The 24,534-nt window shown below is 38.7% G+C and overlaps 2 protein-coding genes across 4 annotated transcripts in view; both read right to left on the bottom strand.

Annotated features, from left to right (window-relative positions):
• CATSPER3 (cation channel sperm associated 3) overlaps nt 1–9,516 on the bottom strand; it is a 36,172-nt gene extending 26,656 nt beyond the window's left edge. Inside the window, exons 1-3 of one of the 2 annotated variants that reach the window (XM_049649204.1) lie at nt 9,236–9,516; nt 8,996–9,090; nt 1,986–2,139 (exon numbers count right to left, since the gene is read on the bottom strand). In XM_049649204.1, coding sequence (XP_049505161.1) covers nt 1,986–2,096 — 111 coding nt within the window. In that variant the 5' untranslated portion in view covers nt 2,097–2,139; nt 8,996–9,090; nt 9,236–9,516. Of the gene's footprint in view, nt 1–1,985; nt 2,140–4,207; nt 4,512–8,995; nt 9,091–9,235 lie in introns of those variants that run through there. The other variant, XM_049649203.1, reaches the window with a different exon arrangement.
• A 176-nt stretch (nt 9,517–9,692) lies between these two features.
• Nucleotides 9,693–24,534, bottom strand: part of PCBD2 (pterin-4 alpha-carbinolamine dehydratase 2) — a 52,014-nt gene continuing 37,172 nt past the window's right edge. The window contains exons 3-4 of one of the 2 annotated variants that reach the window (XM_049649219.1): nt 11,169–11,264; nt 9,693–9,945 (exon numbers count right to left, since the gene is read on the bottom strand). In XM_049649219.1, the coding sequence (XP_049505176.1) occupies nt 9,850–9,945; nt 11,169–11,264 (192 nt within the window). In that variant the 3' untranslated portion in view covers nt 9,693–9,849. The remainder of the gene's footprint in view (nt 9,946–11,168; nt 11,265–24,534) is intronic. The other variant, XM_049649221.1, reaches the window with a different exon arrangement.

The raw sequence follows: 24,534 nt of genomic DNA, 5'->3' as shown, positions 1-24,534 counted from the left end.
GAGAGAGAGAGAGAGAGAGAGAGAGAGAGAGAGAGAGAGAGAAAAGAAGAGAGAATCCCAAGCAGACTCCATGCTCAGTATAGAGCCCGATGCAGGGCTTGATCTTAAACCTGTGAGATCATGACCTGAGCCAAAATCAAGAGGCTGATGCTTGCGTTTCATGGGTTCAAGCCCCACATTGGGCTTTGTGCTGACAGTGCAGAGCCTGGAGCCTGCTTCAGATTCTGTGTCTCCCTCTCTCACTGCCCCTCCCTGACTCGTGCTTCCTCTTTTTCTCTCAAGAATAAACATTTAAAAAAATATTAAAAAAAAAAAAAGAGTCTGACACTTAACCAACTGAGCCACCCAGGCACCCCACATCTTCATTTTTGAAATGACTTTTATTTCTAATTCTTTTTTTTAAAATTTTTTTTAATGTTTATTTTTGAGAGACAGACAGACAGAGTGTGAACAGGGGAGGGGCAGAGAGAGAGGGAGACACAGAATCCGAAGCAGGCTCCAGGCTCTGAGCTGTCAGCACAGAGCCTGATGCAGGGCTAGAACCCACAAACCATGAGATCATATCTGAGCTGAAGTCGGACACTTAACTGACGGAGCCACCCAGATGCCCCTATTTCTAATTCTTTCCTGAGTTTTGTCACTTGGCCTCTGTTCTTTCCTATCTCATATCATTTTCTTAAACATTTACCTAGTTCTGAAATAACATGCTACAGTTCTCCTCTGTTTTGTGGACGTGTCTTTGTGGTAGGCTTCCATTATCTACAGGGGTATTATTCTCCACTTTATTCTCTTTTTTCCTTTCATAATAATTCTCTGTGGGATTTTACCTCAATCTATTTCTAGTATACTCTTTTATACTCTTTCCTGAACTTTTATTTTTTTTTAATGTTTATTTTTGAGAGAGAGAAAAAGCACATGTGCGAGGCACAGGAGGGGCAGAAAAAGGGAGACAGAGGATCTAAAGCAGATTCTGCACTGACAGCAGAGAGCCTGATGTGGGCCTCAAACCCACCAACCACAAGATCATGACCTGATCTGAAGTCAGATGTTTAACCAACTGAGCCACCCAGCTGCCCCTTCCTGTACTTTCAGAAGGTGTGGTTCTAACTACATGTAGCTCCCTCTTTTGTGCTGTGTTTCAAGGTGGGGTAGCTTCAGGTCATGATCTCACAATTGCATGGGTTCAAGCCCCACATTGGGCTCTGTGCTGACAGTGCAGAGCCTGCTTGGGATTCTCCATTTCCCTCTCTCTCTGCTCCTCCCCCACTCACACTTTTTCTTAAAATAAATAAAAAATAAACTTAAAAATTTTTTTTAAAGATGTGGCCTCATTTAAGATTTCTTTGTTCTGTTTCCCTCCTCCAATTTTATCTGGACCTTTTCCTCCTTCATCTCTGGGCCCCTACCCTGCTCAATTTTTATTCCACTCCCAATATCTCTCCTAGGTGGGCAGGGGGTGGGAGAGTGGCAGCCCTGAAGGGAGCCCTGGATGGTCAGTCTTCAAAGTTTACAAGATCCAGACTGTTCTAGGCACTCTGGAAACTATCAAGAACTTCTTGCACTAAGCCAGTACTGGAATGGGCAACGCCCTTCCCACCATCAAGGGCTACTCTCACATCAGCCCATCATACCTTCCAGTGGATATTTATTGAATGCCCTCTGCTTTGTCTCCTTCAGAGGCTAACACTGTGCAGTTATGGCTCTTAGTAAAGATATCTTTTTAACTAGTTTGGGTTTCAATGCTGCCCATCGGTTTTTAGCTCTGCTCTCAAATTGCTCTGCTTTCAAGAGGAAACTCAGGGAGATTAAAAAACGCTGTCACCACTGCTACTGTTGCCACCTTCTTCCCCGATTTTACTGTAGATTTTTAAAGCCCTTAGAATTTTTCTATGGAAAATTTTCTTGAACAAAATGCCTTAAACATAACATTTTCAAAAATAAAACAGGTGAAACAGAAGAAAATGGATCCATTTTTGTCTGCTTACCTCACAAAGTGTGAATAAGTTGTATCTTGTATTATAATCAGTCCACAAGACCACAAAAAAGGCATTCACGGAGACGATACTAATCATAATTATCTTAAAGAGATGACTCATTATGACTCTCTTCACAAATTCCTGACATTGAGGATCTTTCCTTCTGTCAAAAAGTTGAAGCAGAGGTATGATTATCTTACAACAGAACTAGATCCCAAACATTACACATTTTTGTAGGGATGAGGGTCTGCTCTATCCTCTCTGTGAATGTAAATTTAAATATACTGGGGCACCTGGGTGGCTCAGTCGGTTAAGCGTCCGACTTCAGCTCAGGTCATGATCTCATGGTTTGTGAGTTTGAGCCCCATGTCGGGCTCTGTGCTGACAGCTCAGAACCTGGAGCCTGCTTCAGATTCTGTGTCTCCCTCTCTCTGCCTCTCCCCTACTTGTGCGCTCTCTCTCTCAAAAATAAATAAAATGTAAAAAAATATTTTTTTTAACGTAAATACACTTTCACACTGCAACACAACGTGAGACTCCTGGCTGGCTCAGTTGGAAGAGCATTGACTCTTGATCAGGGTCATGAGTTCGAGCCCCATGTTGGGTGTCAAGATTACTTAGATAAATATTATTTAAAAATTGCAACACAACACTAACTGAATAACCACTGAAATATGTATAATGATCCCTAAATTGTTCTGTCCCCACTCAGTTATTTAGTACCTTCGCTTTAGACCTCGGTGGGGGGGGGGGGGGGGGAGGAGGGGGGAGTTACCACTACTTCTCAAGGAAAACAAAGCATCATCTTCATTTACTCATTCAACAAATTCTTATCGAGTGAGTACTACATGCCAGGCAATATAGCAGACACTGTGCATATAAGGTGAGCAAACCTCAATCCTCTCAGTCTAGTAGGAAAAACTGGTAATCCAATAATCACCCAGACAAGTACTCACAAATTAATGATAAAAAAAAAAAAAAAAAAAAAAACAACCAGACAAGCAAGAAAAAAACAATCAATAAAAAAAAAAAAAAAAAAAAAAAAAAACTGGACACTCCAGGAAAAAACAGGCAATCAATTTATGAAATAAATATAAATGGTAATGAACGTTCAGTAGCATTACTAACCAAGGGAATGCAAATTAGGTGAAACCACCATTTTCGCTTATGAAGTTAGCAAAGACTTAAACGTAATAGCATTTAATACTGACAATAGTGTAGTGTGATGAGGCATTCTCATAAAATGCCAGGAGGAATGTAAATTGGCCAGCTCCTCTGAAAAGCCTTAGCACTGAGTGTATCCTCTGATGTAAGGAACCTACCTACCCTAAGAGAATACAATCTGGAATGAGGTGACTATGGCCAAACACGTGCATCCCAGCATTATTTATAGTAGTGAGAACTTGAAAACAATTTTAAAAAGTCTAGCAAAAAAGACTAGTTAAGTACACTATGGCATATCCATCTCATGGAATATTATACAGATACTAAAATATATCTGTGCATTTTTGATGATTTGAAAAAATGATGATCCACTGTATAGCAAAAGACAAAAACAAGATACACAACTCTGTATACTCAGAATTATCTCAAATGTACAAAAATAGGTAGAAAAAACTGAGTAGGAAACATGCCAAAATGTCACTAGTATCTGCCTATGGAAAGTGAGCTTATAGGTAATTCTTTTTCTTGGTTATTTATATTTATCTGTGCTTTGCAATTTTTCTCAAAGAGTATGTATCACTTTTTCCCATTATATGTATCAAATGAATACACTCTCATAACAGTAAATAAATACAGAATATATATACTATTATACTCTATAAAAACAAGATGTATGATTTCACTGTCTGATGTGAGATCAGGTCTACTATCCCCCCAAAAAATCTTCAAATTTTCTAACACAGTAGCTAATAAAAGCAAAGTAAAAATGACAAAAAGGTAAAAAGTAAAAAAGGGCAACAGAGAGTCAAATTCAGTGTACGGGTCAAATAAGAGCACAACTGAATGTTGACTTAAATAGCCAGTCATAATAAGGCCAAAGAAACAAAGGGTTTGGCTAAGCCTCCACCAACCTTACCAGCCACAGAAGGCAGATTCTCAAGGGCATGCACCTTGTTTTGGGCAGCGGAGGAGCGTGTACAGGAAGAGGCTAAGAGAACATTGATACCCTGCCCCCAGGCTGCCATTTGCGCATTTCTTAACAAGCAAGAGAAATAAAGAATATTTACTGAAAGCTCCCGAATCTCGAATGGAATGGCATTGAGGCATTATCCAACAGCGAGCTTGAAATGACTCTTGTGTCCTTCTGGTAATGAAACTGTTGAGGCATTTTCCCAAAAAAATTTTCCATTTTTATTCTTTGCTTTAATCATCCAACAGAAAATCTATGCTTAGAGATCTCCTTGGCATCTAGATCCCGAGAGGCCACAGAGCAGGGCCCACAAAAGGAACCCTTGCTTTATGAGGTCACTCTTGGGCATTCCAGTATAGTGGTAGTCTGCAGTTCCCTGGAGTAAAATCCTCCCCATCTGACCTATGCAGACAGCTTGTCTTCCCTGGGAGACTAAGCACCTCAGTTCAGCCAGAGGGTTATGAGTACACAGGAACTATAAAGCTCCAGGCTAAAGGTGAGAGACAGATGCTAGAGCTAAAGCAGACAAAAGCCCTTCCTTCTTCAGAAGTATCCCCATCGGATAGACAAAGTCCCTTAATGTGTTAGAAAGAGATAAGGGTCATATAAGAGGGGAAAAAAAAGTTCTCTGAGTTCTAGAAGCCAATAGCGTAACTCTAGGGCACAAGACTGGACTGGAGACACCAGGAATGACAGAAAAGATTTTGATGGGTTTGGGGCTAGAAGGCAAGAAAACGTAGAAACAGAGAAGGTTAGCCATGCCCAGCACTAGCTAATTGGGGGGATGTAATTGTGTGCATACGATCCTCCTAAACAGAGTTTAGGGGATAAGCCTGTGGGGTAGAGATACTTTATGTGCATGAGCAATAGGGTTTTTGCTCGGTTCAATTCTTGGGATTAATATATTCACCTTGCTTTCATACTCCTAACCCCTTTGGTTTCCAAGGCAAATCTAGACAGAGTGATCTGAGGAGCCCTGTGCTGCACTAAATCTTTAGTGGCTAAATTGATCAAATTTGTGCAAATCTAAGTTCTTGATCACTAAGAAAAGGAAGTAACTACCGCAATGCCTTTGCTGTCACAGGCATTCTAAAACAAGTGTATATGACTGTTCCTGGTAGGAAAATACTCTTAGAGGCAACCAATACACTGAACTGGGAAATAACATCTGATTTATTCAGTTTCTCCATTTAAAATCATCAACAGTGAAGCATGAAGAACCACTCTGATTAATGTCCCCAAGATTCATACTTCAGCTTCTTTCTCTACATTCTCTCCCTCAGGGATCAGCTCTTCCTATACCCCCTGCCTTCTTTGGTCATATGCCCCCTAAATTCTTCTGGGCTTGTGGCTGACATTCCCACAGTGGTCTCCTGGAGCAGCTGCTGGGAGACAGTCTGAAACAGTTCTCCACCTGAATCTGTTTCCACCTTCCCCCAATACATCAATGCGCCCACTCCCCCTGGGGCACACAGAAGGCCCTTTGCAGGTGTGTGCTGTATGAGTATACAGATGGATGGCATCAGGGATCCTCATGCTCACTCAAGTAGCTGAGCATGGTGCAAGTCCATCCCCGGGAACCCCAAAGGTATACATACCTCCATGCCTTCCCTCTTTAAGCATCAAAGCACACTTTGGGGGAGAAATAGAGAGGAGATTAAGAATGTAAAGAAATCTTTCACAATGCTTGCAGGGGTGAAGAAAGTTGGCCAGCTGGAAGCAGCAGAGAAAAATCCAGTTGTTCTTAGTATACCATATCAGCATAGCTAAGCCCATCTGAATGTGGTTTCTGAAGTCACTGATGAAGACATCTAGTCCGGGAATGGAACTCCAGCTGGTGAAGAGAATCAGAGGCGACAAACTCATCCAGGGTCCACAGAAATCATCCATATTTTCTCATGGACAGGTGGACAGGACAGGAACACTGGAACAAGAAGCCAAAGGGCCACCTCTTCTACCCTTTTGGAAGCAATCCACACTTGGCCCCACTTGGGGACACACAAGCTGAGCATGGCAGCTTGGGGACTCAAGTCTTCTGGCCAAGAGTCATTCCTTTAATCGTCCCAAGTAACTGGCACTGAAACAAAAAGTTCACATATTCTAGCCAAACCCTTTTACAGCCCTTGCTGTTTGGTAGGAAATTCACAAAACTGTAAGTTACAGAGTTCAACCAGCTTATTTTTGAACATTGGATGAGAAAGCAGATAGACTTGCCCCGTACCTCTAAGAGTCCTGCAATCCTTCAACACTCTAACGGGAGTCAGGTTTGTGTCCAAATACAATATACCTGCTGCTGCTTTCTGTCTAGAGCAAAAACACGAAGAACCATGCTTATTCTGTTGAGCCAAAGATCTCCTAACTCCTACCAACACCAGAAAGTAACCATTATTTTCACGACTTTCATTAACTTCAGTTTATGAAAGGAACTGTCAAACATGCTGGCACCTGGTTTGTTATCTATGGAAGTCATACAAGGGGTCATAGTTCGTGTCTCTAACTCTTCTGGGCTCCAGAGATCACTTAGAAAGAAAATGGAGGGAAACCAAAGTTTACCATGTCAGAGAAACCACTGCCATCACACAAAGGTTTGGAACAAAAGGGAATTTGGGGGCCTCCAACTCAGACAGTGTCTTTTTAGGCTGACATGTCAGTTACTTGAAGAATGTCTGGAGATTCATTCTGTTGGAATTTACCACAATGAGTATTTCTACAGCCTTCTCATATGAGATCTCTAATTCTCTACAGTAAAGTTTGTGAGTTCCAGCAGACGCAACAACCCTTAACAAGGACCTTATGTCAAACCCTCATGTAGCTGCTAATTAGTAGATGCATTCTCAGGTCTTCACCACTGCAATTACAAGCCATATCCTGCTCCCTCCACTGTGTTAATATGTGGTGTATGTTAACAGCCAACAAGTTGAGCCCCTCAGGCTTGCATTCAAAATAAGGGGAAAAGTTTCCATTCAGGGTACGTGAAACAAGTTAAATGACACCAAAAGGAACAAATTCAGAAGGTGGGATCCTCTAAAGGACACCTGACCCCACTTATACAATAAGTCAATGACATGGGGCAAACGGGGAAAGAAGGGGAGCTTGCTGGCTCTAGATTGAAAGAATAAAGAGAGCAGATGTGATGGGTGGACTCACATGGATCCTAATTAGAAAATTACTGTCCAAAGGCATTCTTAACCTTCCAGGAAATTTGATTTTGCCTGGGTACTGGGTGATATCAAGAAATTGTGGTTTATATTGTTCGGTATAATAGTAGCATTATGGTTTATACAAGAAAATGACCATATTTTCTAGTGATATTTATGAAGGATGTAAGGGTAAAATGACATGCTGAGACTAAGTTTCTAAGCATTTTTTCTTAATTTTTTTTAATGTTTGTTTATTTTTGAGAGAGAGAGACAGAGTGTGAACAGAGAAAGGGCAGAGAGAGAGGAAGACAGAATCCGAAGCAGGCTCCAGGCTCCAAGCTGTCAGCACAGGGCCTGACGCGGGGCTCAAACTCATGAACCAAGAGATCATGACCTGAACTGAAGTCGGATGTTCAACTGACTGAGCCACCCAGGCATTCCTAGTTTTTAAGCTATTTTAAAGCTTTTTAGCAAAGGAGAAATGGAGAATTATATGAAGTAACTGATGTAAATTCTTGGTAATTGTTAAATCTGAGTACATAAGGGTTCAATGTACGATTCCCTTTATTATATGCTTAAATTTTTTCATGTTTAAAAATTCATGTGAAAAAACTGAAGCACTGAGCTAAAAATCTTTGGTAATAAAATGTATAAAGTTCCTCAATCTACAATATAGGAAAGACTTTACAAAAAACATAGCTTTAGGGCACCCAGCTGACTCGGTCGGTAGAGCACGTGACTCTTAATCTGAGGTTGTGAGTTTGAGCCCAACGTTGGGTGTAAAGATAACTTAAAAAATAAAATCTAAAAAAACCCAACAGCTTTGCCTTTTCCTCTAAAAAAAATTCTAAGAAGCAGAATCTCTCAGCAGCCACAGAACCTGGGTGGCTCTTATCTCTCTTCCTTCCCCGCACACTCCATATCCACAGGGCGAACTGACAATACCTGTCTCACCTAGGCCAAGAGACCTAGCAAAAAAAAAAAAAAAAAACTGGCTTTCCAGAGCTCAGCCTCCTTGTCCTGTTCTCATGTGGTTTCTCTGACTGGGGCCAGGGTTGGGTGAGGAGGGGAAGGTTTGCTTATCATAGCATACTGATTTTTCTGGTCTCTGAAATGAGGTGGATTACAAAGATGATCCCTGTTAAATCCTACCACCATAATGCTTCAAGGGATGAACACATGTTCCTTGGACAGATATATATATTCAAATGACAGATATTTATAGGCATATATATGGATATATATGTTTTTTATATATAAAAAATTATATATATTATAATATATAATTATATATTAAATTATATATGTATAATAAATTATATATATATGTATTATATATATATAATTTTTAAGTTTATTTATTTGTTTTGGGGGGTGGGGAGAGAATCCCCAGTGCAGGGCTCAAACTCACAAACCGAGATCATGAGCTGAGCCAAAAACCAACAGTTGGATGATTAGGCGCCCCTATATATAAATTATTTTAATCTACATTCTAATATGATTAATAGGTACATTCCTGAGTTCCTTCACAGAACACTATTATTGCAATTTTTAAATAATAGATTACTTTATATTCCATTTTACTCCTGTCAGTGACACACAAAACAAACAGAGCTTATCATTAGATAAAAGCTCAGTAACTTCTAAATCAGTGGCTACAGACCCTCAGTTCAGGAGTCACAAATGGCAAATGATTTTTAAAAATGACCTTGGTTCTTCCTTCACTCAATAAGTCAAATAATGACCTGGCAAGTTGGTCACTGTGACAGTGAGTCCTTATACTGCCCCATGTTGCCAGAAGCCATGGATAAGACACTTGTCCTCTTCTTCAACTCCCTGTCTGAAAATGATAAAACACAAGAAAGCTTACCCCATTTTCGTGACTTCTGTAACCTAATTAATTACATAGGTATAATAGCAGCTAAAATCCAAATCAACTTTGGCATCATAAGAATTACTGTATGCAGTTAAAACCCTTTACCTACAGGGTTCACTGTTTTTCTACCGTACAACTATCCTCCAACACAATGCATTGGCAAAGTCACCATAATCACTTGGATTTCTGGGTTATAAAATGTGTGAATACCCCCCATCCCAATTTCTGGTCTTCAAGAATGCTATTTCTCTGGTGCCTGGGTGGCTCAGTAGGTTAAGAATCCCACTTCATGTCACGTCATGATGTCACAGTTCATGAGTTCTAGCCCCATATGGGGCTTTGCAGTGACAGCACGGAGCCTGGAGCCTGCTTCAAATTCCATGTCTCCCTCTCTCCCTCCCCCACTTGCCCATGCATGCGCGCTCTCTCTCTCTCTCTTTCTCAAAAACAAAAACAAAACAAAACAGAGAAAGAATGCTATTTCTCTCTTTGACTATTATGAATATAATTACCTTGGTTGGTTTGCCTCATGTTTACAATTAGAAATAATGAAAAATACCTCAGGCTCAAGTTTAAATCATTTTGTAATTAAGCACTGATTGATTGTACAAGACTGTGCAAAAGGCGAGCTTAAATTTACAACTTAATTTGTTCACGTAAACTGCCTTCAACATACATGACAACTAAGATGTGTACAGGGTTTGACATGCATTTTGGAAGAAATCACACAGAAGCAGCTGCTTTTTCAATAAACTTGGCCAGTTTCACATCTCTCTTGGTCAGTCCACCAAAGTCATGCGAGGTTAGGGTTATCTGCACCTAAGAGACACAAAGGTAGTTTTTAAAACCTGTTGCTTGCAATTCATGGTACTCATCTTTGGTGGTTCAGAAATCAATCTATTATTCACATTCACATTTGAGAATTAGGGAGGTTAAATGATTTACAAAATACTACATTACAAATCATCACAGCATTTCCAAAACCCAGTAAACTCCAGGGACAGAGTCTGCTTCAGGCTGGGCCCAGCAGCCGCCCAGGGATAAAAAGGTCCTCTCATATGAAGGGCAATTCAGCTGCCAGCATCTCAAATCTTGTCTCTCAAAAAAAAAAAAAAAAGAGAGAGAGAGAGAGAGAGAGAGAGACTAAGGTTCCATTTTAACTCCCATTACTTTAATTACATGACTATTTTCAGGCCACTGAGAAAAACCAAGCTATCAAATGTAATATCTTAGCAACCACGTTCAGAAAAGCCCATTTCCAAATTAGGGAAGTGGGGTGGGGGTGGGGTGGAGGAACAGACTGTCACTTCTTGAAAAATAAATTAAAAAGCAAAAGCAAAATTATGGACAAAGAGAGGAAACTAGGAAAGAAAAGTTTATCGTGGTACCTGCATGTTCTGAATTACTCTAATAAATCCCAACTACATCAGGAAATTTTCTCTTTTTTCAAAGAGGACTTTTAAAGAGAAAACAGAACTGCATAGAAATCTAGATGATAAGATATTCCAAATGTCATGGCCATAAAGGCAAGGACATTTTTCAGGGGGTACCATGATTGTCCCTACTGTGCCCCCTAAAAAACTACATAAAATCTTTTTCACCTGCTCTTTGTCTTTAGAAAGCCAGTTCCCACTTAGAATACAGAATTTAATAAACAGTTATTATTTAAAGCACAGTTCTTGAGCATATTTATTTCAATAAGACAAACGAGGCCCTATCTTTCTTATTTGCTACGATTTCTTTCACAAATTTATCTGCCTGGCTGATTTTCAAGTGTAATCCAGAAGCCCAACTTGGCCCAACTCGCTCCTATTAGTTTCAATAGAAGACAAGCATGAAAATAGAGCTTTGCCATTGCTCTCTTGAGCAGATATGAAAATTTGTTACTAATTTGCAATAATACACAGGGATTCTCAGCAAAAAAATGAGAAAGAACACTTTCATAAAGCACAATGACACTTGGCTGCAGAGGATGACAAGGAAGAATGAAGTTTCCTGAACCCCATAGCTAAGGTGATCTCCAAATAAGGCAATTTAGTTACCTTGTTATACACATTGAACCATTCCGGGTGGTGATTCATCTTCTCGGCTTGCAGGGCAACTCGGGACATAAAGCCAAATGCCTGCATGAGATGGAGCTGAAACTGATTAGTGGCACTGCCCTCTACCCTGGACCTGAGACAGAGAGAGACCAGAGCAATCCAGCCAGATGAAGACAAAGCTAGGATCCTTAGGGAAGCCTGGAGAAATCAAATATGAAAGGGACTGCTTTCCAGAGAGCTGGGGAATGGTGTAGCAGGACCGTGAACTGCTGCTCAACAGTGAAAAACAATCAGGCTCAAATAAACAAACCAGGAAATTGGTCTCACCCAGTGACCTGTCTGGACTGTTTAATTGTCCTCAGGACAAGACCCTCCAAAATAGCACGGGAATAATTTCCCTTCAACCTAGTGCCCTGGATCTCACTACCTGGATCCCAATCTTATGGGTTACTTTTCCAGTATCATCACTCCTTTTGTTTGGTGACTGGGTTGCAAACTAAGGCATCGACCCCAAGACTATGGAAAAATAACTTCCAAGTGTGTCTTAAGCAAAAGCACTGGCAGAAATGAAAAACTTCCCCATCCCATTTCCCAGAGAAGACAGGAAAGGATAAAAGACTGTTTTTTGACATCTAGAGTGAAACAGGAAAGACTGTCTTGCCTGCTGTGGGTCTTCTCGCTGTTGCCCAGCACGGCCATAAGGAACAGAAAGTGGACCTCCTCGGAGCACAGGGACGCAGATTTGGCCACAGGCCTAAGTGCAGACCTGCAGGGCTCTGTCTTCATACAACAGGGAAAGTGCACACCTAATTGTGCTAAGTGGAAGGCAAACCTGTTCTGAGAGGATGATAAACTTTTTTCCTTTTGCTTGTTTTCCAATTTTTATGAAGGCAATCGCTAACAATACGAGGGTCTGTCTCTCATGTGTCCAGAAAGCAGAAATACTCGGTAAGACTCTAAGGTAATGGCACATTAGCTACAAATTTACAGAATTCACAGGGCAGTATCCATTGTAGCCACATAAACAAATATTCAATTTTATTACCCATATCCAGAAAATCCAATCTGATATTAGCTGAGCCATGTTTTTCAGATCACCCAACTGACAGAAGAGTGGACTTCCAAGTTAGTGATAAATACAGAAAATGCCATTTTTTTTAAATATGAAATTTATTGTCAAATTGGTTTCCATACAACACCCAGTGCTCATCCCAACAGGTGCCCTCCTCAGTTCCATCACCCACCTTTTCCTCCTTCGCACCCCCCAATAACCCTCAGTTTGTTCTCAGTTTTTAAGAGTCTCTTATGTTTTGGCTCCCTCCCTCTCTAACCGTTTTTCTTTTTCCTTCCCCTCCCCCATGGTCTTCTGTTAAGTTTCTCAGGATCCACATAAGAGTGAAAACATATGGTATCTGTCTTTCTCTGTATGGCTTATTTCACTTAGTGTAACACTCTCCAGTTCCATCCACATTGCTACAAAAGGCCGTATTTCATTCTTTCTCATTGCCACATAGTATTCCATTGTGTATATAAACCACAATTTCTTTATCCATTCATCAGTTGATGGACATTTAGGCTCTTTCCATAATTTGGCTATTGTTGAAAGTGCTGCTATAAACATTGGGTTACAAGTGCCCCTAGAAGATGCCATTTTTTAATCCATTCTGTGTCACTCATTATGATTCCTATCACAGAATGATTTTATTCAGGATCAAGACTCCCATTTTGATATTAAAGGCCTGAAGGTTTACCTGTCAGGAAAAGGAAGAACATGCAAGCAAAATCCACTTAACCATGTATGGAATTATTAGTGGAAAACAATATTCACTCCCCTACCTCTTCTCATTTCATAATCTGATTATCTAGGTTATGTGAGGGGAAGAACAAGTCAAAAGTGAAAGTCTGTTTTACCTATTCAAATACAGGGCACCTGCGTGGCTCAGTAAGTTAAGCACTGGACTCTTGATTTCGGCTCAGGTCACAATCTTATGTTCTATGAGATCAAGCCCCGTGTCGGGCTCCGTGCTAACAGCACGGAGCCTGCTCTGGATTCTCTCTCTCCCTCTCTCTGCCTCTCTCTCTCTCTCTGCCCCTTCCCTGCTCACACTCTCTGTCAAAATAAATAAATAAACTGAAAAAAATCTTATTCAAATACAGAATTAACCTGCATTAAATGATGTATAATGAGAATTTTTAGTCTGTTTGCCTATAACGCTGTACTCTTGTTTAGCTTTAAAAGGCTTCCAAAGTTAAGCACTCCCCCTGAGAGATAGTAATACAGTCATTAGAGGCAGGGGCTTTTGTTTTTTTGTTTTTTTTTTTTTAAGGTTTATTTATTTTTGAGACAGAGAGAGACAGAGCATGAACGGGGGAGGGGCAGAGAGAGAGGGAGACACAGAATCGGAAGCAGGCTCCAGGCTCTGAGCCATCAGCCCAGAGCCCGACGCAGGGCTCGAACCCACGGACCGTGAGATCGTGACCTGAGCTGAAGTCGGACGCTTAACCGACTGAGCCACCCAGGCGCCCCATGGGGCAGGGGCTTTTGAACCAGAAAGTGCTGAATTTAAATTCCAACTCTACAACCTGTCACGTGAGCCTCGGTTCTCTGGTCAGTAAACTGGGGATCATAATAAAAAGCAGTATGTAGTCACCCTAATAAAAATGAGATGGGTGACATACAAGCACTCAGCACAGCTCCTGGCCCCAAGTAAGAGATCAGCAATGGCACACACTGCTACCATGCACTGCTCTGGCCAAACTGCATATGATAAACCCTATAGAATGCAACGATAAGTGAGAATCACAGTCTTGTAAATCGAATATTCCAGTTGGTGTCTCCCAGAAGAATGGCATTTTCCTTTTCCCACATGTCATAAATCCTAGACAAATAGAGAATATACTATGGAGTAATACCCTGATGCACACTGACTGAGGAGAACAGCTTAATGATAAGAAATTAGGTGGGCAAAGTCAGTTACCCAAGCTCTTAAACCCTGTGGCCACAATTTCTTTCAACTATGTTACCCTAAAGGTCCAAAGTGACATTTAGCATCCCTTACTATTTCCAAAGAACCAAGTGGATCAAGGGGATGATTTGAACATAGTCAGAAGCGCTCCTCAAATTTTTAATTACCAGCATGCTCTCAGCATGGTAGCAAAATCTACTCTATAACAGATAGGACTTAAAGAGAAAACTCATACACTAAGAGGTGCACTGACCAAAGAAAAACCTACCATACCTACATAGGGCGTAAAAGGGGTGGAAAATAAAGGGCACTTCCAAAGATCCTCCAAATCTGTGTATTCCTCTGCTTTACATATTTCAACTGTCACCTAATATTTGCATTTAATTAAATATCACAAAGCCCAATAAACCATTTACACGGGATCTACTACTAATTCTTCCCTAGGGAGAGAACGCTTGCTTCTGCTCTGGGAGCAAGGAGACAATTTCATAATCCTTCTTCCATATAACAGAACCAAATAATCCCCCAAATATTTTTAAATCCACAAATTAAAAACATGCATAACAATACTCATTCAAATTAAAGTAAAAAGGATTTCTGCAAGGAAGTGAAATGAGTGGAGAGGAAAAAAGCAAAACCTCAAAAGGGAATTCTGATTATGTGGCATTAATAAAGAAGGAACAGGAATAAACAGCAAAACTGGCAGATGGTGAAAAGCATCTGTCCCTTCTTTCTAAGATTTCTTTTTACAGCCCTAGCTATTTGTTACCAGAATGCCAGTTGGAACCTAAAAGCCTTGAGCTAGCTAAAAGTACAGGCTTTCTAAAACCATTCCACCAAAGAAAACTGCGAGGAGCCCAAGGCAGAATAGACACCACTAACGATCCAGTGAGAAGCTTAGAGGATAGGTCTGAGAAGATGGACAAAATGAACTAGAAATTGATAAGAGTTTATAAGAATTAAAAATAAGTACAGAAGACAAAGTAGATCTAACATAAAGGTAACTTTTTTGAGTAAGACAACAAACACAGAAAGAAATTAGAGATATAACTCAAAAATTTTCCCAGAAATAAAAGATTTAAATCTATTGATTGTAAGAATTCAACCATTTCTACACATCCCAGTGAAGTTAGTGAATTTGATGACTTAAAAATCCTTTTGGCATCTAGTCAAAAGGATCAATTCATTTATACAAAGAAAAATAACCTGGCCAACTTCAAACTTCCACGTGCCAACATTTAACACAGAAATCAGAGGAGCAATGCCTATAAAGACTTAAGGAAACCAAAGTGCAAAGAATTTTATACCCAACTAAACTGTTGTTCAAATGTAATGCATCCTCTTCATCCTTTCTATGGAAATTTTTATTAAAGGATGAAATATAAGTAACTACAGATGGATGGAAAAACGGTACCAAAGGTACAGACAGTAAGCAACAAACTGACTCAGCTCTAGGAATATATTTAAAACAACTGCAGAGACTGTAGTCATGAAATGCAATGCAATGTTATTAGCTATTAGAAGAGATGGAAGAAAAGGGGAAGAAATGGAAAAGGTAAATGAAAGTTTAAAAAGTCTGAAAGTTGAAAGATCCAAAGTATATTTAAAGCACTCAAACTAAAAATAAAATGAAACAAAACTGCATGGTGAAGGGAAAGTAGAAGAAAGTAGAAACTCAATTTTGATATTGCTCAGTGGGAATATCACTATCTAAAGAAATGCTGTCTGAAGGGCTGCCTGGGTGACTCAGTCAGTTGAGCGTCCAACTTTGGCTCAGGTCATGATCTCACAGCTCATGAGTTTGAGCCCTGCATTGGACTCCCTGCTGTCAGTGTGGAACCCAGTTCAGATCTTCTGTCCCCCCTCTGCCCTTCTCCCACTGGTTCTCTCTCTCTCAAAATAAATAAACTTAAAAAATAAAATAATAAAATAAAATAAATGCAATCTAAAGAAATAGAGGATTAAGTATGCTGTGTAAAATTATAGGTATAATAGCGTCCACAAGAAAAACAAAAATAATAATAAAAGCATTCACAATTAGGTCAAAGAAAACACAATTCAAATGAAGCAAAGAAAACACAAACCCATCATGATTTAAATGAAGGGAGAAAAAATTATATCGGCTCTGTCATGGTTAACAAGACCAAACATCTTTCCAATCAATAAACATAAAGAGCCATAATCCAACTGAAAAGAAGAGAACATTGGGGCACCTAGCTGGCTCAGGTGGTGGAGCATGCAACTCCTGATCTCAGGGTCATGAATTCGAGCACCACATTGGGTGCAGAGATTACTGCATAATAAATAAAAACTTAAAAAAGAAAAATAAATAAAACTTAAAAAGAAAAAAGGGTTTGAATGAGTGCCCAACTCTTGATTTCGGTTCAGGTCATGATCTCACAGTCGTGGGAAAGAAGCCCTCATTGGGCTCTGGGTTGGGCATGGAGACTGCTTAAGAATCTCTCTCTGCCCCTATCCCCTATCAAAAAAAAAATGAAGAAGAAGAAGAAGAGAAAACTACATGAATCACAAAGCAAACCTCAAATGCTGGAAATAAAGGACACAGGCAAATGTAAAAAAAAATTTTTTTAATGTATAAAGTATATCTTCAATGAGGATTGAATAATTATGAATAGCTATACTACAAATAACATAGCAACAAAATCAGTGAGGTAGAGGGGTGCCTGGGTGGCTCAGTCGGTTAAGTGGTCAACTTCAGCTCAGGTCATGATCTCACAGCTCAAAGGCTCAAGAGTTCAAGCCCCGTGTCAGGCTCTGTGCTGACAGCTCAGGGCCTGGAGCCTGCTTTGGATTCTGTGCCTCCCTCTCTCTCTGCCCCAACCCACTCGCATTCTGTCTCTCTCTCAAAAATAAATACACATTTAAAAAAATTTTTAAATAAAATAAAATATTTACTGAACGCTCACAGAAATTGAACATATATTGGCCCACAAAGAAAATCTCAATAAATTCCAAAAAGTAGAAACAGTGCTGACGACATCCTCTGATTAAATTTAAAAAAAAAGTAGCAAAAAGTACTACCTGGAAATTTTTTTAAGTCCTCCTTTTAAATTCTTGATTAAAAGAAGAAATCACAACTGAAACTGAATAGAAATTAATAATGTAGGCACTACATACAGGATATGTGTAAAGCAATGATCAGAATAAACATCTTTACATGCTTAAGAAAATGAAAGAGTAAAAACAAATAAATTAAATTCATAAACAAATAAATAAAAATTAATGAAGGCAGGAGAACAAGAATGACTATAAAGAGAACAGCAGATGTAAATGAACATGAAAGAAAAATGGCAGAACTAATAAATCCAAAAGCTGTAAAAATTATGTAACAGAAAATAAGATACTTCGGGGTACCTGGGTGGCTCAGTCAGTTAAGCATCCAACTTCAGCTCAGGTCATGATCTCATGGTTTGTGAGTTCAAGCCCCACATCAACCTCACTGCTATCAGCGCAGAGCCTGCTTTGGATCTTCTGTGTCTCTCTCTCTCTCTGTCCCTACCCCACCCCTGCTCACTTTCAAAATAAATAAACATTTAAAATTTTTTTCAAAACATACAGAAAAGTAATTTTAAACAGATACAAATATTTATACAAATAAATTTCGAAACATAGGTAAAATAGTTCCTTCATAAAAATTATCAAAACTGATCCCAGAAGACAAAAACATACAAATGAGAGTGACACCAAAAAGTAACAGTTCCCAGGCATTTCAAAGAAAAATTCTACAAAACCTTGAAAGCAGAGTTAACCCTAATACTAACTAAACTGTTCCAGAGCACAGAAAAAGTGGAACATATCCAAATTATTTTTATAAACTACCATAACACTGTCTCCAAATTCCCACAAAGATAGCATATAATAATAAAACTATAGATTGATCTCACATTAAGTAAAATCTTAATAAACAAAACCTAGCAAAACACCATGAACAAATGGGATTTATTCTAAGGAATGCTCAATATAAGAAATATAATGATATATTTCACCATATTAACCAAGAGAAAAATCATGACTTCTACAAATTCTGAAAAGATATTTGATAAATTCAGTATTTCTTATGTATTAAAACTCTTAATGAAATAAGACTATATGGCCTCTCTTTTTGTTGTTATCAATTGTGTTCTCTTTATAGCAAGTAATGAGTACAAAAATTGCTCTATATTTGGAGGGTAATACAGGAACATGTAACCACAGCATCAAAATGTACATACCAAAATTGGCTACATGGGTAATCATCACTGTTTGTTCATCATAACAACAATTAGTAAGAACCCAAATTGGACCCCTCTTTAAATAAAGGAACACAGTCTCAGTCCAAAAGGTAATATTATTCTTAAAAGGGAAATAGTAGAATATTCCCATCAAAGTCAAGACGATTCCCAAGTAAAGCCAAGCCAAAAAAAACCAAAAACGCCTTTTTATACTAACAACAACTAATTAGAAACTATATTGGAAGAAAAGATCCCATCCAAAATGGCACCAAAAATTATCTAGGAATAAACTTAACAAGAAATGTATGAATTCTATAGGCAGAAAACTTTACACCACTACTAAAAAACAGGTAAATATTACTACATTAAATTTTTTTTCTGTATGGCAATAAAAACCAACAAACAAAATTAAAAGACAAACAGTAAGCTGTACTTGCAGTACATACTTCCTCAACATGAATAATTCCTACAAATTAATATGAAAAAGATCAACCACCCAATTTTTTTAAATGAGCCAAGGACATAACAGATAACAAAAGAAATCAAATGGTTCTTAAACATGAAAACTGCTCAAAGTCATACATGATAAAAGAAGTACAAACTGAATACTAAGTTTTAAGTCAAGTGTATCTCAGGAAAGTTGGTGGGGGTGGGAAACTAAGTTAAATCTATCAGTTTGGTAAAGATCAAAAAGTCTGATAATATTCTGTTGATGAAGACAGGGGAGAAAAGGCACTCATGTCTCTGGTGAACATAAACTGATATCATCACTCTGGAAGAAAATTTGACAACATTCATCAAAATTAAAAACACCCATGCCTTTCAGCTAGACAACTACACATCTAGAAATTAGTCCTGTAGACACACTTATACATAAATTATAAGAATGGTCACTGCTGCACAGCTTGTAAGAGTCATAGATTTGAAAAAGCCAAAGGTCCATCAGTAAAAAACTGATTAAATAGATGAGGGTACATTTACACACTGGAGTACTATGCAGCCACTGAAAAGAATCAAGTAACTATCTTCTGACATGGAAAAACCTCCAAGACATATTACTAAATGAAAAACAAATGCATAACAATAGTCTGAATTGTACAAAAAGAGAAGAAACTACATGCATTAATATCTCTGCAACCACACATGAGAAACTGGTAACAGCGAATGACAGCAGGTGAAGAGAAACTGGATGGTTGAGAATCAGGGACAGGAAAAGAGTTACTAGACCCTTGGTTGCCTTCTGAATTTGTACCACACATATACCTGTTCTATTTTTAAAAGTTAGTTTGGAAAAAAAACAAAGATGCCATGCAAATGAAGATCTCACTCTAAAGGGAGCTGAGATACTACAGTGTATGCAACATGGTTCATATTAAAATATTTTGGCTCATGTTAACTTCTTAACATAGGCCTACCTGTTTAGGTGGGTTTTTAGTGCCAATTTACAGCATAGTTTGTCTATGAGCCATGTTCTGTTGAGCCACGGACATTTCAAACAAACATATGGCCAACAAATAACATATAATGGCTGATAATAGTTTCAGTCTTTCCTCTATTGCAAATTACAAACATTTTATGAACAAGTCAATGAATGCATGATGAAGTATGACTTTTTAAGTCACTCTGCCATGTTAAGGAATGTAAGCATTACAATCACCGTAAATTAGACCAATGAAGTTTGTCATTTGGAAATCTCCAAACCATCAGCAATTAAAAGATTTTTCCGTGAACCCCAAATCAAGTATTCTTTGGGAACTTTAATTTTTCTTAAAGTTCCTTTTGTTTCATTTTATTCCATGAAAATATGAAAGACTATCAGATGCACAAAACCAAAACAAAAATCCTGTATCAATCTGTGAAATGTTTAAAAGCACCCTGAATTTAAAAAGCAGCTTCAGTCCAAATAACATGTATCATTTATTAAGTTCTAAGACTTAACTTCTAGCACACACTTACAATACAAATCTTTCATTACTCAGAGCAATTCTCTTTGATATATGTTCTTTAAATCTGCTGCCTTTTATATTTTGATTATAGACTATTTTAATTACGCACTAAAAAAGAACACATCTCCCACTAAGAAAATGAGCACCAGCGACTCCAAAGTAATTTCCCCAGTACAATCTCCATTAAGCCTCTAAATACTTCCTTTACCCATTCAATGAATTAGAACTCTATTGTTTATGAATCACCTTTACGTTTGTAGGCCTAGAACTCTTCTTTTATAAAACACAATTGCTATGGAAGGAAATGATATTTACGTCTGATGAGAAATGAAAACACTATTACATAAATCAGTTTGGGCATTTCTTCACGTCTTGAAACATGATCGGCAATTTAGTCTAATTGGTGATCAAGGAAACTATCTTGTGATCAATTAAAGTAATTACCAGATTCCGGCAATACAACCTACCTTAATTTCAGCTAGAGTCTGCACTTCTTCAACTTTAATTAAAAATAATGAAAATTATTAAGCAAAATGCATAGCAAGATCATTGCCAAGCACGCACATGTCACAGGACGGGACCTTCCCTTAGTATTGGTGACTGATCCATCACATAAACATTGCTCGGTGCACCAAGGAAAGGCGTCCTTTGCCCCAGAACATTATGTGACTCACCGTGACTTTCTCATGAAAAAGACTGTTAACTGTTCTAGCCACTGCAGGCAACAGAAGAATACCCTTGACTAGCGACATGAGAATTGTGAGGAACAGACACAACCAAAGGGGTAGTTGATCCATGCTTTTTTTCCTCCCAAGTGTCACTCTTATTTTGAGCACACTGCACAACTGGTCAAATGCAAAAACGTTAGGGTCAGAGACCTAGACTGAAATCCTAGTGCTGCTATTTACTAGCTATCTGATCTCTGAGAAAGCACTTAACATTTGAAATGAGCCTCAGTTTCTTCTTACGTAAAAATGTAATTTCTTTAACATACTTTGCAGTTTACTGGGCATTCTATCCGGCACTCAGTTAATGCTAGTGATTATTATCATCAGCAACACTTTAACATTATAGTGTCTAGGGCCCGGACAGGAAGAATTCCTTTCTGAACCTAGTATAAGAACCACTGGAAGACCAAAGAAATTCACCCTTGCAAGGATGAGAAAAATCAGAAACATATGGAAAACTTTCTCTGAGTGGGTAGATTTCCAGTGGAAATCTTCCAGTGGGTAGATCTTCTTCATAGAAAGATTTCCAGTGGAACCGGCACTCTGTCAGTAAGCATCTTAGCCAAGTACGTGACCCATGTCTCCCTGAAGAGCCAGACTAAAGATCTTACCTGAGGACCACCCCCTAGGCAGTCCGTATATGTGTCTGGGGATAGATACAACCCTCACCAGTCCCAGGCTGCTAATCTACCTGCCTCTACTTGATCCACCACAGAATGCAACATCTCCAATAACTCAAGCCAAGAATATCCCACTCTGAACTTAAAAGTGGCTTCGCCAGACACTTGAGACAATGCCCACAAGCTACTGAAAGAGCAGCCTGCTCTACAACGCTGTAGGCTAAGTTAGTGCCCTTTCAGCTGGTGGTAATAAGTATACTACCTGAGAGATAGCAGGCTCACTTCCTACACATTACCTTCAAAACCTGTGCTCACAGAACCATAACAGTGCAGAGCCTTAATAAAAAAAAGAAAAGTTCTTAAGTCACCATTTTTGGCAATTACCCTAATATCCTAAACAGCCATTCAGAAAAATAAGACAGCTTTTAGCTAATTACATGGTACTACCTTCAACATATACTGTTAAATGAAGCAAGCTGCAAAATAATTTTCTTTTGCAGAACTAGGATTTATAATTACATTAGTAAATTACGACTAAATTCCCAGGGTAGGAAAACAACTCTTTGACAGAGGTCTACGGAAGAGTATCTATTCTTCTCCAGGCAGCAGAGTTTAACCAACATAAACACCTTCACCCACAATTTTACCTAAGAGCTCATTATTTCTGTTCCACTTTTAGGGAAAGTCCTCTAACTAGATAGATACCACATATCTGATGTGTGCCTAAAAAGCTTTCTGGACAAGATGATTACAAGCTGAGAATATCTCTTCCGTGAAAAGACATTACTTATTTCTAAAGTTCTCTGCACATAAGTTTAAATTACACCTCCCCATGGGATATCCATAGTAACTTCAATAAACCCATCTTGTCATGCTCATAAATAAATAAATAAATAAATATAAATAAATAAATAAAGTTAAATAAGTAAATAAATAAATAACATCTCCCCACATCATCATCAGCTACTAATCAGCTACTATGCGGCATACCAACAGCTCCACCTGATTAGCTGCTTCTAAAATTTCTCACAATCCTTCAGTTTTGCTCTCTTGGAATCAGCACGTTTGACCATTTGCTGTTCATCTTTTCCCCCTAAAGCAGAGGGAAACCAGGGTTTCAAAATCACCCTAAGGGGAATCCATGAGAGAAGCCATTTACCCGGAGTTTCCCAATGTCAAATAACTTCTGATGCCTCACTGTTCACTGTGGCTGTTCATTACTGCCAGCCAGTTGCTTTGGAAAAGCCCCCTTGGAGGCTGTCTTTCCTAATCAGCTGATAATCCCTATTTGTTCACTTTCAGGAGTCTCATGAGGTAAGAGGTATTACAAAGACTACCCAAGTGTTTTGTTTTGTTTTAGCAAATTAGAATTTATGAATTAGATTCTTAAAGAATTAGAATTGAGGCCCCTTAGCATTGTCATCATTATAAAACTTACAAAAATTCAAATCTATATAGAAAAATGTCCCTAGGCTTTAACTTTATACATCCAAGCCACTAAGATATAGAGAAGATCTGGCCAAATACATTTTTAAAAATCAAATAATAGGCAAAATGGCAGCCTACTCCTTACCTTTTCTTCTTTATAATCAAATGGCTCGTTTTAAGAGGTGCAACTATGTAATTCTAGTGTATATCTGACATGAAATTGTCAGATAATTTTCAAAAGAGAGAGAGAAGGCAAAAAGCTCCCACTACAACTGGAGTATATAAAATTAAACTCAAAGTCAAGATCCTTCAACAATAACCAAAAGGGTTGAAGGAAGAGAACAGGGGCTTAGAGCAGAAAGAACACCTACTCCCCAAACGGCATGACAAGGGGTCAGGGAGGCCTCAAAAATTATTTTAAAGAAACAAAGCAACGCCTCATTTAGCTTAATTGTACAGAAAATACATCTTCTACAAACAGTACACATTTTGTAAAACAGGGTCTCATCTCACTGGACATCACAAAATATCTGATGGTATAAAAAGGTCTGTCACAACATCAAGTTCATACTTAGGCTTCCCTTTGCTTTGTTCTAAACGCAATCAATTCTTCTTTTAAGAGTTTTTAAGTACAGTTTTGGCAACATTTGCTAATGTTTCCTGTAAGAAAAATACATCACTCAAATACAAATATTCAAGCCTAATCAGGGATCCTGATAATATAGCAGAGGACTTCCAGTGATAGACAGCTGCAAGGGATCACTGCAAGCAAATAGCCTGCCAGACCCACTTCGCAGAAAACAGTGTCAATCCAGAAGCCTGGTGAGGAAAGAGACCATCTCTTAAGGCATCTGTATTTATTTGTTTCAAAGTGCACACATAGGTTGTGAACTTGGAAAGGTCCCTGAACCTGTCAGAGTCTTCAGACACTGAGCTAAAGCAAACCACGAATATATTCAGAATTCATCCTCAACCTGTTATGATGAGGTTTAAGGAGTGATCTTCCTATGGTGAACAGATTGAAACTAGGGACTTTCTTGTTTCTGTGTTTTAAATAGGATTACTAATGAATTAAGAATATTCTCAGGGCTTGAGACACACAAAGAGTAAAACAGACTTAGCACTTACCCTGTTTTTGGTATCAAAAGACTCAGAAGGTCTGGTGGATGGTGTCATTTCATCCTGCAAAATTCTAATCCCAGCTTTGTCTCATTCTCTGGCCTTGAGCGAATCCTAAACCTCCTTCACCTCTCCTAGTCCCTGTGAATCGGAGGCTCTACTATTTAACTTCACTGTGTGAGGAGGTCTCATAAAAACATGCAGAGCGCTTTGCACAGAACACATGCTACTGTGGTGCACTGAAAAGGTTCCAATCCGCTTCAATATCACACAAAGGAATTTTGAGCTGTTCTTTTTTTTTTAATCTAGAAAATTTGCTCCGTGTGG

This window comes from Panthera uncia (genome assembly GCF_023721935.1).
Source record: "Panthera uncia isolate 11264 chromosome A1 unlocalized genomic scaffold, Puncia_PCG_1.0 HiC_scaffold_17, whole genome shotgun sequence".
Lineage (NCBI taxonomy): Eukaryota > Metazoa > Chordata > Mammalia > Carnivora > Felidae > Panthera > Panthera uncia.
This window is presented reverse-complemented; position numbering and strand designations above follow the sequence as displayed.